The sequence below is a fragment of the Balaenoptera musculus genome, chromosome 1, assembly GCF_009873245.2.
Source record: "Balaenoptera musculus isolate JJ_BM4_2016_0621 chromosome 1, mBalMus1.pri.v3, whole genome shotgun sequence".
Classification (NCBI taxonomy): domain Eukaryota; kingdom Metazoa; phylum Chordata; class Mammalia; order Artiodactyla; family Balaenopteridae; genus Balaenoptera; species Balaenoptera musculus.
In genome coordinates this window covers 155,508,781-155,527,086 of record NC_045785.1, presented here as the reverse complement: position 1 = coordinate 155,527,086, position 18,306 = coordinate 155,508,781, and the positions used below count along the sequence as shown (strand labels likewise).

The 18,306-nt window shown below is 39.4% G+C and overlaps 1 protein-coding gene across 1 annotated transcript in view; it reads left to right on the top strand.

Annotated features, from left to right (window-relative positions):
• The window catches only part of PLD5 (phospholipase D family member 5), a 488,282-nt gene that overhangs the window by 266,850 nt on the left and 203,126 nt on the right, over positions 1-18,306 (top strand). The window contains exon 3 of the mRNA XM_036835869.1: positions 5,269-5,437. Within this exon, the coding sequence (XP_036691764.1) occupies positions 5,269-5,437 (169 nt within the window). The remainder of the gene's footprint in view (positions 1-5,268; positions 5,438-18,306) is intronic.

Below are 18,306 nucleotides of genomic sequence, written 5' to 3'. Positions count from 1 at the left end.
GATTTTCCTTACAAAATATTACCAATGAACACATATAAAAGAAATGATAGAAAATTATAAGTATAATAAAAATAGATTCAGTTAAGAATCATAAATGCATAGAAGCCAAATCAGTGAGTGAAATGTTAGGGAATATTCATGCCATCTGAAAATACGTCTGCACAAATCATTTGTTAATTATAGAGGGAAGGAAGGTACTGCTCAATTGAAAAATCTGACATACCCCCTTAACCAAGTGACCAAACTTAACATCACCAGTAGTGGGACAACCCACTATCATGTGACACCTCATATGATGCACTTTGAAGGACACATTACCTATGTACTGTTCCTACCAAAAATACTTATCCTAAATCTAATTATGAGGCAACAACCAAGCAAATCAAATCCAGGAGTATTTAGCAAAGCAACTGACCTGGGCTCTTCGGAATTGTTGACATCTTGGTAAACAAATAAAACAGGAATAGGCTAGGGAACTCTCCTAGATATGACAACTAAGTGCAACAAGTAAACATTGATTGGATCTTGGATCCAAAAGAAAAAACAAAACTGAAAAAAGGCATGCAGGCATTCCAGAAATTTGCCCAAAGGTTAATTTTAATGAATTCTGCCTACTTTTTTCCTTGCTTGAGAAAGAAGAGTATAACAAGGGCTGCTATCCATGGAAATGAGCTCTGCATGTATACTAATTAAATCAGGCCCCTGCAGTGTAGCTAGCTGTTGCTTGTTAAAGGAAATAAAATGATAGGTCACAGAAATAAGTCAAGTCATTTCAAGACTGATTTCTAAAGGCCTTTTTTAGCAGGGCATAGGAAACAAGCGTTGTGTTACAAAAGGAGCAATCAAGATCTCCAGGTAAAATGAGAAAGGAGGAAAGTGAGGAGGTGAGCAGGGTTTCCCCAGAATTCATTACCAAACATAGGTGTGGTCTCCAGACCTTTGGTGGTGTCTCTATTTTTAGTATAAATTCCTAATTTACTTTTCTGTTTAATAAAAATCCAAGTAATGATAAATTTGGTCTTCTTTGGCTTCCAGGGAATTTCACTCTTCTTCTTCTCTTCCAATCTTTCCAGTACTTTCTTCTGTCTTCTTCACCTGCCCCACTTTCTCTACCAACCAGAAGCGATTAGATATTTTCCATATTAGGCTTCAACCCAGTTCTCTTCTCTTGAAAATCTCTCTTGATAATCTTACCTACTTCTAAGGTGTCAATAATGGAAAAAAATCTTATAAGAATGCGTGTGAAGTAGAAAAAAAAGGAATAGATATATTATCCATCTGATGAGTACTTCTTAACTTCTTTGTGCCACAGACCCTATTGGCAGTCTGATGAAGCCAATGGACTCCTTCCTTGAATAATGTTTTAAATGCATAAATTGAAATACATAGGATTGCAAAGAAAACCAGTAATGTTGAAATAAAGTTATCAAAAATATTAAAAAACAAATTTGTGATATAGTAATGTATATTCTGCTCTACTTATTCATGAAATAACAAGATCTGATGACTACCATAATTTCAAAGTAGTGATAAATACTTGGAGATATCAGCAATAGTTATCGTACCATGGTATGAAAATTCTTTTTTTTTTTCAGGCAAGGCTTTATTGGGCCCCTGCTGCAGCAGCGGGGAGCAAGAACAGGCAACAGGTTCCCCTGCTCACTCACTTGCTCTCTGAGGGGGGGGCGAGCTTGTTCCTTATATGGGGTGAGGGTAGGGGTGTGTCCAGGCATTGGGCCAGAGGGGTGGCTTAGGTGTTTTGCCCACCCCTCTGGTGGTGTTGAGTGCAGGGGGCATGCTCAGTACCCTGCTTTTGCTCCCAACACCCTGTTTTTGCTCTACTCCAGGCTCTTCAGAAGTGGCAGTTGGGTTTTTTGGTCTCTTTGTATCATTTGTCCAGAATTTGCCCCAACTGCACATGAACACAGTTATTTTTAGTCCCATATAGTTTATTTGTATTTTGTTGCTCAAGGAGAGGTGTGTCCAGATACAAGCATTGCAGCACTGCAGCAAATGGTCCCAAGTCCCAGCCTGTCTCATTCCCCACTAAGAGACTCTGCACCCTTATTCTTAAGGGGTCAAGGGCCAGAAGTATTTTCTTCTGAAACTTCTTCCTGCTGGACAGGGGCCACAGACCCTAGCTGACCCTAGAGGTGTAAAATTGAAACTAGTTCTATTTTTGTTTTGTTTGTTCGGATTCTTTTTTTGTTTGATTTTTAAACGTATTCCTTAGTCGTAGGAGAGGCTAAAACTGCTGATTATTTGGGATCATTTCTTCATGCTATGTCTACCTTCTATTTACATAGATAATTGGACTTTAAATGTGGATAGAATTAAAATATCCAACTTCAACCTCTGTCTGTTGCCTTCAAAGGTTTTGCAGTAGATTAAAAAAATCCCCTCTCTCCACCTTTTTGACCCTCTCTCTCCTTGGTTTCCCAAACACTGCATTCTCCTGGACCTCTCTTGTCTTCCTGCTTCTCTTTTGGTCCCTTCTGAATCTTCTCATCTGTTTCACACTCTACCAACCAGAAAAATGTAGGCATTCCCACCACATTAGGCTTTGGGCTCATTTTCTCTTCTTTTTTTTTCCCCTTGATTATCTCTCTCAATGCTCACTCCTTTCCCGTGTTCCTCGTCAGTTTTAATGGACCCTCTACCCTCTACTGATTGTCATCTCCCTTCCAGTAGTATACATGTGTTCTGTCGGAGTTAGACCCCTAAAATGTACTTGGTTGCTCTCAAAAGCATCAAAATTAAGTCCAAACTTCTCTTCCTGTTTCACAGCCTCTACAGTGTGGTCCCTACAGACACTGCCCGTCTTCTCCACCATGGCAAGCTCCTGCCATAACTCTCTTACCTCACACTTCCCTTGGCCTACCAACTCTCAAGTATCCAAATACACCTAGAATATCTTTCTCTTCCAGCTGACCCATAAAAATTATATCTTTGAAGATTCATTTCAAGTCCCACTTTCTCCAGTTCCAGATGCTCCCAACCTAATTATTTTTTCCTTGCTGCTCATGCTCCAGTGGTACTTTAGATGGTGCATTATCCATCTAATTAATTCTTACTCTTGTTTTGCCATTTCTTAGAGCCTACCTCCTATTTAAATCATTACGTATGAGACTGGCTCTTTCACTAGATTATAAATTCCAGAGGACTAGGGAGTTTTGTCGTAGTCATTTCTGTATTATGTACAGTAAATGACTTGCTTGTCCTGTGCTCAAGGTCTCAACAAGATTTAATTCTGTTGTGGGTAGTAGTTGGATGATTGGACCCTAAAATTGTGAATGTCTCTAAGACATATACTCAACCCCATTTTGGCTATGATATTCATCAAATACACAAACATATTACTAAGAGTATTGTTTTTGTTTCTAAAATTGGCTAAATGGAACAAGTCTCATTAAAATAAACAGTTAACAGTTTTAGTGAGAAGTTCTGGATTCTGTATTAGAAGCTGAAATTCATTCTACAAGTACTTCTTGAGCCCTAATTATGTATCCAGCACTAGGGATGCATAGCTTTGAATAAGAAGATCTCTGTTCTAGAAAGGCTTACACCCTAACCCTAACCCTATCTTCATAAGAGTTTGGAGTTTCCTGTCAAGAGTTACAGGAGAATTTGCATTTCTTAAACTGGAAAAAAAACTGTTTATTCCTTCATTGAAATGTTATCGGGACTTCCCTGGTGGCACAGTGGTTAAAAATCCACCTGCCAATGCAAGGGACATGGGTTCGAGCCCTGGTCCAGGAAGATCCCACATGCCGCGGAGCAACTAAGCCCATGCGCCACAACTACTGAACCTGTGCTCTGGATCCCGTGAGCCACAATTACTGAGCCCACGTGCCACAACTACTGAAGCCCGCATGCCTAGAGTCCGTGCTCTGCAACAAGAGAAGCCACCACAATGAGAAGCCTGCGCACCACAATGAAGAGTAGCCCCCTCTCGTCGCAACTAGAGAAAGCCCACATGCAGCAACAAAGACCCAATGCATCCAAAAATAAATAAATAAATAAATTTATAAAAAGAAAAGTCAGGGAATTCCCTGGTAGTCTAGTGGTTAGGACTCTGAGCTTTCACTGCTGAGGGCCCAGGTTCATTCCCTCATCAGGGAACTAAGATATTGAACTTTAAAATAATAATAAAATAAAATAAAAATAAATAAATAAATAAAATTTAAAAAATAAAAATAAATTTAAAAAACTAAAATGTTATGTGTCACCTGGCTAACTCAGAAGTGAAAACCACACAGCCTTAGCTGCAGCACCAACGCAAGCCACAGTGTATATGTTGTCAGTAAATAAGGAAGTATAAAAAGAGAAGACACATTTATTAGGATATTGCTGATTGTAGTTTATTTAGGGCTTGGTTATTACTATGATTTTATATGTTCCCTATCTCCAACTTTAATAAAGCCCTGCAACAGGCCAGTTTTTAAATTTCCTTCTTAGTATCATTTTATGCCTTAGGCTGGGAAGCACTAACAGAGGTTTTGGTTTTTTTGTTTTTTTAAAATAAATTTTATTTATTTATTTATTTATTTTTGGCTGTGTTGGGTCTTCGTTTCTGTGCGAGGGCTTCCTCTAGTTGCGGCGAGCGGGGGCCACTCTTCATCGCAGTGCGCGGGCCTCTCACTGTCGCGGCCTCTCTTGTTGCGGAGCACAGGCTCCAGACGCGTAGACTCAGTAGTTGTGGCTCACGGGCCCAGTTGCTCCACGGCATGTGGGATCTTCCCAGACCAGGGCTCGAACCCATGTCCCCTGCATTGGCAGGCAGATTCTCAACCACTGCGCCACCAGGGAAGCCCCCACTAACAGAGGTTTTAAGCAATAGTAATAGCATTTACTATTTTTATTTTCTAGTAGTAATAAAACTAATAATATTTTAGTTTCTAAACTAGTTCTAATATATGTCCAACATTGTACTAGAAACTGGAGCTATTACTAGATGAAGATGCTTGTGTAGGAAGCTCTGGACGTTTTCTCAAGGCTAGTTTGACACTGGACATTAGGGACGTATACCATGATTTTCTGAAATATGAGTGCTAACTGAGGAGAAATTGAACATAAACTCTCAGAACACAGTAGATTAGCATAGGGGAAATGTTAAAGGCCTTTGTTGAAAAATGTAAATTATGAGGAACATATACATTCAGAAAGAGTAAAGAGTATTTTTCAGATGTCTCTGTATGCATGTGTAAAGATCTATGGCTTCAAATTTGACTAGATTTTGTTTGTTTGTTTTTCAAAATCTTTTCTAAGAATTGCCCTGGTGGAAAATATTCCTGACGGCCTTACCTATTCAGAAAATGCACCATTTCACTTATCACTTTTCCAAGGCTGGATGAATTTACTCAGCATGGCCAAAAAGTCTGTTGACATAGTATCTTCCCATTGGGATCTCAACCACAGTCATCCATCAGCATGTCAGGTAAGCTGCATCCTCTAATGTGTGTGATGATTTTACTTATGTGTATTTTATACTCAGTATTCTTGCTTCCACTCCTCAAGTTCAAGCTCATTTTTTCAGTCTATCTATACCCATAGTTCATGTCCATTATTACATTTATATGTATGTGTCATTGTTAATCATAGGTTGCTCAGCTTCTACTAGAATGCCGTGCTTTCAAGGGCAAAATCACATCTCATCTGTGCAAACAAGAGTCTCTCTATGCAGCACTGCTGTATCGGACAACTTCAGAGGTGTCTTGTGGTGTCCACTGATGGCACACCCCAGAATTCTGCTTTGCACAACCTGCATGTTTACAGTTCTAATTCCGTAACTGCTTGCTGAGACATTTAATTGGTTAATTGTTGTCCTAATTTGTCTTTGTGGCTCAGAGCCAACTTTTTTAATAGTGGAGTCACACTTCCCAGTATAGCTGTATATTCTTGACTCTGTCATATTTGAGTGAAGAGGAAAAAGAAATTTACTAGTTATAAGAACAGCCTTTAGAAAACTGACTAAATGATCTAAATGATTTCTGAATGGAATGTCCTGGAGATAAGAAAATGATCCTGGTAATCTTTTTTTTTAATTTTTGAATTTTATTTTATTTATTTTTTTATACAGCAGGTTCTTATTTGTCATCAATTTTATACACATCAGTGTATACATGTCAATCCCAATCGCCCAATTCATCACACCACCACAACCACCACCCCGATCCTGGTAATCTTTAGCATGTTTTTCTTTATGTTGGTACAACCGTGATAGCACTGAGCTATCAAGTATATGACCATTGGCCTATACTTAAATGTCCTATGGGGGAGTCAAGGATAAAATTAATTTGTCTGTTTGTATACAAAATGTGTTGGCATTAAGCCTATAATCATTACCTCATTGGTGCTTTGATTTGCTTCAATTATACTATTTTAAAGTCAAAAGATATTAGAAAATAGGTACAAATAAACAAAAAACCCATAAAGGCTATACTAAAGAAGAATTGGATAATTTTACTAATTATGTTCTGCACTGTTCTACCTCTGCTGAAGCAGGTGCTTCAGGTACTTATTGCAGCATTTATCATCCCAAAACTTAGTGGTTTTTAAAAATAACAATTATTTATTTATTCATGATTCTGGGCAGCATTTGTCAGAGAACTTGTCTCTGATCTAAATAGTGTTGGCTGGGGTGACTTACCTGGGGCTGGAGGGTGCAAGATGACTCCTCACATATGAGCATCTTACCTCACATGGCTGGAATGTCTAGTGGCTGGCTGGACTTTTCTCTCTCTCTGTATGTATCTATCATCATTCAGTAAAGCAGCTTGAATTCTTTACCTGTGGTTATATCCTAAAAGGGCAAAAGCAGAAACTGTGAGACCTCTTAAGACCTGAGCTCTAGAATCCCAGTTGCTTCCACCCTATTCTATTGGTCAAAGCAAGTCACAAATCCAAGATGAGAGGGGTAGCATCCATTTGGAGAATTATTGGCAGGCGTCTTTGGAAATTATATACCACGGTGCACTCTGGCCACAGCAATCCATCTCTCTCTCCCACGTACAAAATGCACTCCTCATCCCCCAAAACTTGTATCCCATTACAGCAAAGGCTGAAAGTCTAGGATCTCTTCATCTGCATCAGGACAGGATCTGGTTAGGACTCCTCATGAGGGCTTCCCTTGATTTGGAAACCTGTGAACTAAAAAGACAAGATACATGCCCCCCAAGGCACACTCCCAACATACAATGGCAAAATAGAGATGAGATAACTACGATAGATACTTCTGTTCAAAAGGGGGAAGTAGAGAGCACAAATTAGTCATTGATCCCACAGCAGTTTTAAAAGCCAGCCTGGCACACATCACCAGTTTTCCGAACTTGGAGAACAGGGAATGTCTCTAGACTGGGATCTAGTTCTGCTTTCTGGGGGTGCTTTCCTAATCTGCTGTTCTCAGAAACTCTTTGCTCCACCCTCTGTGTTTTTTCTTTTTCATAAGAAATAGCCTGTGTTTGCTTCAGACTGATTTTCTTGGTTGGCTTTCTACCAGTAGAAACCTGAGGCCCCAGAGACCTCTTTTCATTTTAAACCATCTCTGTCCTTTTTTAGTCCAAAATGGAACAACCCCTTAAAAACTTCTGTAGACTTTCTATGTATCCAGTTATAATCCACTCTATTAGCAAAAGGCCACACCACAAATAACTCACAGGTGGGTCTTTTTCTACTTTGGACTGTGACTCAAGATGCTTCGGAAACTCACCCTTGAATTTTCCAGGAGCCCTTTTGAGAGGCACCCCCCCAACCCTGCTTTTAATCCTTCAGAGGTTCAACATGGAATCGTACAGCCACAGCTTTGATTTGATCTTTACCCTGAGGCCATTTCTCATTTTGAGAATGTTTTGCTCAATTGAGAGACTGTCCTAGATTTTCTACATTTCTCTCAAAATTCTGCATGAAAATGAAATAGTTTCTTCTTATCATATACCACCAAAACTTTGATTGATAATCTGCCTGAACAATCTCCTTAGCCAGATCTCCAAATCCACTAGTCATATTTTCTATCTCCTACTTTACAGCAGGCAGTAGCGTTGCCAAACTTTCTACCATTACTTTCTCAAGGCCTCAAAAGCAATTTCTTCACTGTTCTTCCAGCCTTGAGTAACAGAATGAGATTCCAGCCCCTACCACCACCCAGTCTCCCAGAGACAATGCCACATGCTTTAAGTTTTCGCAACAGTAGTTTCTGTTTAATTTTTTATTGTGGTATAACAAACAACTCCAAAATGTAGTCATTATTATTTCCTATGATTCTGTGACTTGGTTGACAGTTCTTTTGCTTCAGTAGTGCTGGCTGGGATTACTTATGCAGTTGTGTTTAGGTGGGAGGGTAGCTGAAGCTGGACTGCCTGAGGGCTGGACACGTCTCATTCTCTGCATGTGGACACTCATCATTCAGTAATCTAACCCAAGCTTTTTATAAGGCAGCTGGATCCCAGGAGAGTGAAAATGAAAACTACAAGACCTCTTAATTCCTGGGCTCCCAGAACTTTACTTTGCTACATTCTGTTAGTCTGAAAAAGTCACATGGCCAGGCCACAATCACTGGAGGGACAAGAGACTCCAGGATGAACATACATGTACAGGAATGGGAGGAATTCTTGGCAGCCAAATTCCCAGGTGGTTTGTGTACTCACAAACCTTTGAAAAGAGCTAAACCAAACCATTCTGACCTCTTGCTCTATGAGCCAGGCAAAACCCTCCTGGTGTTCAGGCTCTGGGAGAAGATGGGTCATCAGAGAATGGCACAGCCTTTCTGGGTCATGGTTCCTGAAGGCACATCACGGTCAGTATTCAGTGCTGCTCACAGGGCAGTGATGAAATGGATGCACGAGGCTCTAGGTCTGTTTTACCTAACAGTGCCTGGCATGGTGCTTGATGCATACTAGGTGTTCAGTAAATATTTGTTGAATGGAAAGATAAACAAAGCTGGATGCTAATTAAAGTGGTCAGGACAGATTTTAATCAGTAATACTGTTGCAATAGGGAAGAGGTCCAGGTGAAGGGAACTCAACTTAGATTTGTGCAGAGATGCCCGGGCACTTTATAGGAAGAATGAGGGAGATGGAAGGGCGTGACAGGGGCCTGAACAGGGTCAGGGAAGTAGAAATTTATAAAAAATGGAAAGAGGGTTGGTCCATGTGAAACCCATCTGGGATTGCTAGCTGGTGCTTTTCCAAGTTAGGCTCCTACCCTCCCACATAGGCTGGGAGACAGGGGCCTATCTTCAGGTGTTGGCTGAACAGCCTATTCTTTGGCAGTCTTGAGCTTTCTTAGGCAGGCACTTTAATGGGGGCTAAGGTCATCCTAGAGATGTGGCCTTGAGCTGTTAGAAACCATGTTAGTGTTTGTTGAAGCCTTTTAATGGGGGAGGAGAGACAGAGGTGGGGCAGAGCAGGGTGGATGAAATCATTTGTGTTGAGAGTCTACAGTTTTTATAGGCCAAGGTTGAGGGCTGGTAGAGAAGTAGACTCAGAGGAGCCTGGCTAGAGTTTGGTCAGGGAAAAAGTATTTGTCAATTGCATGGCTTTAGAGTGAATTAAGGTGGATGTTACTGATGCAGAATGAAGGTAACACTTAGCTTAATTCAAGTCACTCTCTAACAGCTGGCCTACTGCCAACAAATGGAATTTTTCAATCTGCTGTCAGTAACCTGGCTATTACTGAACTCACCCAGCAGTCCTTTAGGAGGAGACCCTAGTGTGAACCGATATCTTCTGGTAGAGACATTCTACTCCCACCAGCGATGGCTTTTTGCTGCCTCTCATTCCCCTAACAGCACCAGGCTCCTTTACAGTTCAACACCAGTTGGTTTTCTTCAGAGTTTTGAGCTAATTTCACTTTGCCTCTTTACAAGGAGAGAGCTGCATTTGCAGACGTGAAGGATAGAGAGGCTTTACCTGCTTAGGAAATTAAACGGATTCAAGCAGAATGTGAGACCCATCTCATGAACAGCGCTCCGTACTCCTGTCTGCTCTTGGCCCTGAGTACCATACCCTGGAAGGAGTGGTGAGCAGGAGGGAGGGGGAAGGTTGACAGCGGTGTTCGGAGGGTTGCAACTTCAACAAGACAGTAACCTTTCTCCTCTTCCTCTGGTCCAGTGGTGGCCAAGCGACTGCCACTAGTCGAATACCAGGCATGGACTGTAGTCTTTAAAGAAAGAGCAAGCGTGTGGAGTAGAGTGCTTGGTGCCTGGTTTGCTCCATTTCCCATCTCCCCTCACCTGACCCTCAAGCCCTAGAGCAGTGTTTGCAAAAGGACTTAGGATTCAAAGGCCCAGAAGATCTTGTCTAAATACCACATGTCTTAGGCTTTTAGAGATTATTTTTAAAGAGCCTGGCTCACTCCTTCCTGCCCTCTCACCACACCATAGGGGTAATTTTACAGAGACCAGGAATGGAAGAAAGAAAGCAGATCCTTGCTGCCAGCTTTTTCTCTTCGGGTACACTTTAAAGATCCATATCCTGTTCTCTCCAGGCCATCAAGTTTTACCATTTCTACAAAGGAAGGTACTGGCTGAAAGCCTATTTGATTTAAATTTTACCTGATTTTATCTTTCAAATGGAAATAGGAAATTCAAGACTTTACCCAACCTTTCAGATTTTGGCTCATCTTTGGACGTTTGAGCATGTTTTTATTTTTACCAAGCCCTCATAAATATTGGGATATAGTCATTGATTGACTTATTGCACACAGAAAAAAGAATGCTAAGAAAAAGAAATCCACATCGTAATTACTCAAGTGAGCTAATTAAAATTTTAAAAAGATGTTTCAGTGTAATGAAAATTGGCTCAGGTTCACAGCTTGTTTTCCATTAATATATTTTTAAAAGAAAATATTTTTATTTTGAGGAGCACAATAGTCAAACAGGACTATTCTAACAGACTTCTAAACCAACAGAGCCTGAAAAGTCCTAAACGGAAACCATAGATAGTAAATAAATAAGTAGGAATTATAACTGAAAAGCAGCCCATCTACTTATCATAACGCAGCTGTAAGCAAAATACACCAGGGAATGGTATAGCCAGTGGCAGGCAGGCCCCAGCTCAGCAGAAAAGGGACACAAATAAACATGGCACGTGACATCTGTGTGTTCTCTGGATGTCTGTGTCCTCCCTGGATGCCATTTTGTAAGAGTGAGCTATGGTCATTATTCACAGGATGATGAATGCCTACCTTTTTTTTCCATTTGCCTGGAAACAGACACATTCATTAAAAATGCATTTTTAATCTGTGCTGCCAAAGGGTCGCTATTTTAATTCCCACCCTGAAAAACTCATCTTGTCTTTCCTGCTTCGCCCTGGGTGTTGTTAATCTTTTTGTGGTTGTTTCCTTCTGTGCTGAAAGAAACTGGGCAGTGACCTTGCTCTGGATCACAGTCATGTTAAGGGCTAGTGAGGTCTACAGTCCCATGGAAATTATATTTTCATATTTAATCAAAAGACATGGTTGGGCTAAGGGTTTTGTTTTTTTCTGTCTGAATGATGAGTTTAGACCCTGAAACATTGAATTTCTAGGACAACTTGATTGCTAATTTATGGGATAAAATGATGGAGATTTATGAAATCAAGACTCTTTAGGAAAAGCCAGGAAATATGATTTGACAAAGGCTTCCTAGTAGAGCTACCTAATTCATTGAGCAAAAAAGTCCTATTCTCTATGAATTCACTGGAAGAAACCAAATAAAATAATTAATGAGCTACAACAACTGAATCTTAAAGAGATGTATTTATATGAAATCAATCAGTTACTTGTCTACAGTGAGCCATGATTACCAGTTGATGATACATCACAATTGTTTAATTTTGAAAAATTATGATTTTTAAAATTGAACAGTGTTTGCTCAGTTTAGTAACTAGCATGTTTGAAAGTTCAATGATCCAAGAGGTTATTTTGGAAAGCATAAGCCAGGATCCTGTCTCTACACAGTAAGTAGTAGGCAGACTGTCAGTGGTAGACAGACTATAGAAATGAGTCAGGAGTATAGTTTATATTTCTTTTTATCTACTTATTAGCTGTGTGACTTTGAGCTAGATGCTAAACTCTCTGTGCCTCAGTTTTCTCATCAGCAAAATCAAGGTGATAACAGAATCTACCTCATAGGTTGTTGTGTAGATTAAATTAGTTAATATATGTAAAAGGTATAGAACAATCTTGGACCATTTAGTGCCTATGTAACTGTTTATTGTTAAATTCATGAATGTTATCATTCACATTTACTTCTTTGTGTACACACTGCAACTTGAGTTCAAGTCAGTTTAATTGTAGTAACAAATAATGAGTTCTTACTTGGTACTTTACACTATGCTAGAATCCAAGATGGTTTCCATGTAAAATTAAAAGAGGAATATAATTTCTACAAATGTGAGACTCTGGGTAGATAAGAAGGATTAGGAAAATTATCATTATATATGGAATTCTAACTTTTATTTATTACAAATTTTTACACACACACACACACAGTGTCTTGCTCTCACCCATCTGTCTATCTATGTATACATATATACACGCATATACATGTATCCCTCTGGACAACTGACATCTTGAATCTTGAATACTCAGGAAGTAATGTGATCTTATCCAACCTACAGCCACTTCTGATTTTTGTTTGTTGGTCAATTGGTTGGTGTTTTGCTCCTTGTTTTTGTCTTAGTTGAAGTCCCCTAAGGCCAGGCAGCGTTCAGTGATCTCACTTTGGTGGGATGCATCCTGCCATCCCTTGATTAGGCAGCTGCAACCATGTGTGACTCAGGTCTCCAGGCCCTGTCTTGTAGCCCACTCATTCCTTCCTAGCAATATTCTTCCTAACTGACTGTCAATGTAGGTTAAGCCACAGAAGAGAGATTTTGTTTCACCCAACTATAAACCCTTTCCTTGTCATGTTTGTTTCATAGCTATCTTCATGATTTGTTCATAAATGCTATTGTTAACATTTTCTATTACTGTCACTTCATATTTTGACCTGTAATATCTCTTAGCCATCCTCAGGGAGCCTGCAGTCTGGTGGAGTCAGCTGAGACTCCACACACTCCAGTACTTCTCATTCCCAGTCTCCACCATCTTACTGATTCTCCATCTTCAATGCCCTTCTAAGCCCACTCTTCCTTTCTTTCCCATCCCTGCTGTTCCATTCCCTCTCCAAGTCTACTGAAGTAGACTTTTCACTCATTCATTGTGCAAACAGTCAGCATCTACTCTGCAACACAGGGGTATTTCTGGAGCCTGGGAGAATCCTATTTTTGAAAATGTCGTTTCCATGTTAATGTCTGATAAAAGTATCCAATAATGTTGCAGCCTCATCATAATATTTAATTAGAATTTCTTTTCTTTATTACTAACTTTTTTGTAATATAGGAAAAATAAAATCACAATAGTTCCTGCTTTTCGTTTTGCCTGAAAGGAGATGAGCATAGTTGGTAGAGAGGGGTCCTTTAAATAATTGAAATTCTTCCAACCTGTTGCAATTAAGAGGTTGGTGTATTGTAATTAGTAGGTTGGAGTGAGACAGCCAGAGAAGGTAGGATATTATGATACAACATGGAAAATGCACATTTCATCCTTTGTTTTGATGTAGATCTGAGGACCTGAATACATTTTTACTATATTATGGCAAACTTCCTATAGTCTATTTTGTGCTTTTATGGAGTTATAGGGAAAAATAAAACATGTATAAATTAATTAGAACATAATTAGGATACATACTAATGCTCTGTTGTCATTTGGCTCAGTTTAGAATCCATTATTTTTTTTATTTTCAGTTCTCAAAGTTTGGTTTTATGGAAAAGGCAAACTATCTAGGAGGCATTTGCTACAGCAGAAAGACCATATGTTTGGCATCAACCACATTTGACATGACCAGCAGTTTAGTAGTTGTGGTCACACTGGGCAAATGTCATAATCCCTCTGATCGTCAATTCCCTCATCTATAATATGGATTTAATAATGCCTGTCTCTTTTGATTGCTTTGTAAATTTGATTAGATAATGTTTGTGAAACAGCAAATAATGGAGCTCATAAAAGATAGTTGCTGTTTTCATTTGATTTTTGTTTTTCTAGTGCAAGACATTTACTTTCAAATTCCACACAGGAATTTACTTTATCATTTTACAGCAGGAATAACTTTCAGCTGTCCATCAAGTTCTCAACTTCTATTAAAGGAGGTTAAGATAATTCTTCCCAGAACACTAATTCAGGTGGTTCTTCAAAGTTTAGGTGAAGAAAAGAGAAAGAAAAATGTGCATATTTTCAAGTAGATTCTTACCCTTCTCTCCCAGTATGGCAACTTTCAACCGTAACGACCAGTAAGAATCACCTGGGGAGCTTTTGAAATATACCTATGTCCAAGCTCACCACAGATCAGTTAAATTAGAATATTTGAGGAGGGGCTCAGGGTCTGATACCTTTTAAAAGATAACTTGGGGATTCCATTGTGCAGCCAGGATTGAGAATTACTGCTCTAAACCATCCCAGTCTAATAAACAGTGTGTGATTTTTATAGATTTCACGATAGAGCCAAGTTGGTCCCTTTCTGCTCAGTTTGTCAACTTAATTTTACCTGTTTCGGTTTAATCTTGTTTATTCCAGTTGTTCTCTCAGTGATGATATAAAAGGGTGACAACTTCTTTTTTTTTTTTAATTTATTTATTTATTTTTGGCTGTGTTGGGTCTTCATTTCTGTGCGAGGGCTTCCTCTAGTTGTGGCGAGCGGGGGCCACTCTTCATCGCAGTGCGTGGGCCTCTCACTGTTGCTGCCTCTCTTGTTGCGGAGCACAAGCTCCAGACGCGCAGGCTCAGTAGTTGTGGCTCACGGGCCTAGTTGCTCCACGGCACGTGGGATCTTCCCAGACCAGGGCTTGAACCCATGTCCCCTGCATTGGCAGGCAGATTCTCAACCACTGCGCCACCAGGGAAGCCCAGGGTGACAACTTCTATTTCAATGTTCCACATAAACAGTAGGTTCTCTTCAGCCTTCTCATCTCCAGACTGAATAACTCCTGGTGCAGTGTCAACCTGAAAATAGTGTCTCCTTATGAAAAGACTGTCCCCTTCTTTCAAAATAGTATCTTTTTTGTTCCACAAAATCAACACTTGACACATGCTTATAAATTAGCATTCTTCTGTTTGAAATGTGGCCATAGAATAATTTTGAATGTGCCTTTACTGAACAAACATTTATCAAGGTACTGTGCTGTTTGCTGGGGACACAAAATCAAATGAGCAATGAGTAGTGGGGGAGACAGAAAAACCAGTGATAAGAATACAGAGTGGTGGAGCAGTGATGAAAGGAGCTGTCAGCGAACAGGTTTGTGCAGCTTTCTCTCCACTCTTGGCTGCTCAGCAGAGCCCTCCTGGCTCTTGTGGCTTCTGGTCCTCCCTCAATGCAGTTCTTAGTGAATTCCTGCTGCTTCTGTATGCTTTTGCTCCCCCATCTGTTGAGTAATTCTAATTATGTTCTTGCTTGCTTTCCAATATATTTCTAAGGAAAATCATCATTCATATATAAACTCATAAACACTATGATTAGCAAGAGTTTATCCTCTTTGATTCTTTTATTTTTATTTTTTATTTATTTTTTTATAACATCTTTATTGGAGTATAATTACTTTACAATGGTGTGTTAGTTTCTGCTTTATAACAAAGTGAATCAGTTATACACATACATATGTTCCCATATCTCTTCCCTCTTGCGTCTCCCTCCCTCCCACCCTCCCTATCCCACCCCTCTAGGTGGTCACAAAGCACAGAGCTGATCTCCCTGTGCTATGCAGCTGCTTCCCACTAGCTATCTATTTTACATTTGGTAGTGTATATATGTCCATGACACTCTCTCACTTTGTCACATCTTACCCCTCCCCCTCCCCATATCCTCAAGTCCATTCTCTAGTAGGTCTGTGTCTTTATTCCCATCTTGCCACTAGGTTCTTCATGACCTTTTTTTTTTTTTTTTCTTATATTCCATATATATGTGTTAGCATACTGTATTTGTTTTTCTCTTTCTGACTTACTTCACTCTGTATGACAGACTCTAACTCCATCCACCTCACTACAAATACCTCCATTGCATTTTTTTTTATGTCTGAGTAATATTCCATTGTATATATGTGCCACATCTTCTTTATCCATTCATCCGATGATGGACACTTAGGTTGCTTCCATGTCCTGGCTATTGTAAATAGAGCTGCAATGAACATTTTGGTACATGACTCTTTTTGAATTATGGTTTTCTCAGGGTATATGCCCAGTAGTGGGATTGCTGGGTCGTAAGGTAGTTCTATTTTTAGTTTCTTAAGGAACCTCCATACTGTTCTCCATAGTGGCTGTATCAATTTACATTCCCACCAACAGTGCAAGAGTGTTCCCTTTTCTCCACACCCTCTCCAGCATTTATTGTTTCTAGATTTTTTGATGATGGCCATTCTGACCGGTGTGAGATGATATCTCATTGTAGTTTTGATTTGCATTTCTCTAATGATTAATGATGTTGAGCATTCTTTCATGTGTCTGTTGGCAATCTGTATATCTTCTTTGGAGAAATGTCTATTTAGGTCTTCTGCCCATTTTTGGAATGGGTTGTTTGTTTTTTTGTTATTGAGCTGCATGAGCTGCTTGTAAATCTTGGAGATTAATCCTCTGTCAGTTGCTTTATTTGCAAATATTTTCTCCCATTCTGAGGGTTGTCTTTTGGTCTTGTTTATGGTTTTCTTTGCTGTGCAAAAGCTTTTAAGTTTCATTAGGTCCCATTTGTTTATTTGTGTTTTTATTTCCATTTCTCTAGGAGCTGGGTCAAAAAGGATCTTGCTGTGATTTATGTCATACAGTGTTCTGCCTATGCTTTCCTCTAAGAGTTTGATAGTGTCTGGCCTTACACTTAGGTCTTTAATCCATTTTGAGTTTATTTTTGTGCATGGTGTCAGGGAGTGTTCTAATTTCATACTTTTACATGTACCTGTCCAGTTTTTCCAGCACCACTTATTGAAGAGGCTGTCTTTTCTCCACTGTATATGCTTGCCTCCTCTATCAAAGATAAGGTGACCATATGTGCGTGGGTTTATCTCTGGGCTTTCTATCCTGTTCCATTGATCTATGTTTCTGTTTTTGTGCCAGTACCAAACTGTCTTGATTACTGTAGCTTTGTAATATAGTCTGAAGTCAGGGAGTCTGATTCCTCCAGCTCCATTTTTCGTTCTCAAGATTGCTTTGGCTATTCGGGGTCTTTTGTGTTTCCATACAAATTGTGAAATTTTTGTTCTAGTTCTGTGAAAAATGCCAGTGGTAGTTTCATAGGGATTGCATTGAATCTGTAGATTGCTTTGGGTAGTAGAGTCATTTTCACAATGTTGATTCTTCCAATCCAAGAACATGGTATATCTCTTCATCTATTTGTATCATCTTTAATTTCTTTTATCAGTGTCTTATAATTTTCTGCATAAAGGCCTTTTGTCTCCTTAGGTAGGTTTATTCCTAGATATTTTATTCTTTTTGTTGCAATGGTAAATGGGAGTGTTTTCTTAATTTCACTTTCAGATTTTTCATCATTACTGTATAGTAGTGCAAGAGATTTCTGTGCATTAATTTTGTATCCTGCTACTTTACCAAATTCATTGATTAGCTCTAGGAGTTTTCTGGTAGCATCTTTAGGATTCTCTATGTATAGTATCATGTCATCTGCAAACAGTGATAGCTTTACTTCTTCTTTTCCGATTTCGATTCCTTTTATTTCTTTTTCTTTTTCTTCTCTGACTGCTGTGGCTAACACTTCCAAAACTATGTTGAATAATAGTGGTCAGAGTGGGCAACCTTGTCTTGTTCCCGATCTTAGTGGAAATGGTTTCAGTTTTTCACCATTGAGGACAATGTTGGCTGTGGGTTTGTCATATATGGCCTTTATTATGTTGAGGAAAGTTCCCTCTATGCCTGCTTTCTGCAGGGCTTTGATCATAAATGGGTGTTGAATTTTGTCGAAAGCTTTCTCTGCATCTATTGAGATGATCATATGGTTTTTCTCCTTCAATTTGTTAATATGATGTATCACATTGATTGATTTGCATATATTGAAGAATCCTTGCATTCCTGGAATAAACCCCACTTGATCATGCTGTATGATCCTTTTAATGTGCTGTTGGGTTCTGTTTGCTAGTATTTTGTTGAGGATTTTTGCATCTATGTTCATCAGTGATATTGGCCTGTAGTTTTCTTTCTTTGTGACATCTTTGTCTGGTTTTGGTATCAGGGTGATGGTTGCCTTGTAGAATGATTTGGAGAGTGTCCCTCCCTCTGCAATATTTTGGAAGAGTTTGAGAA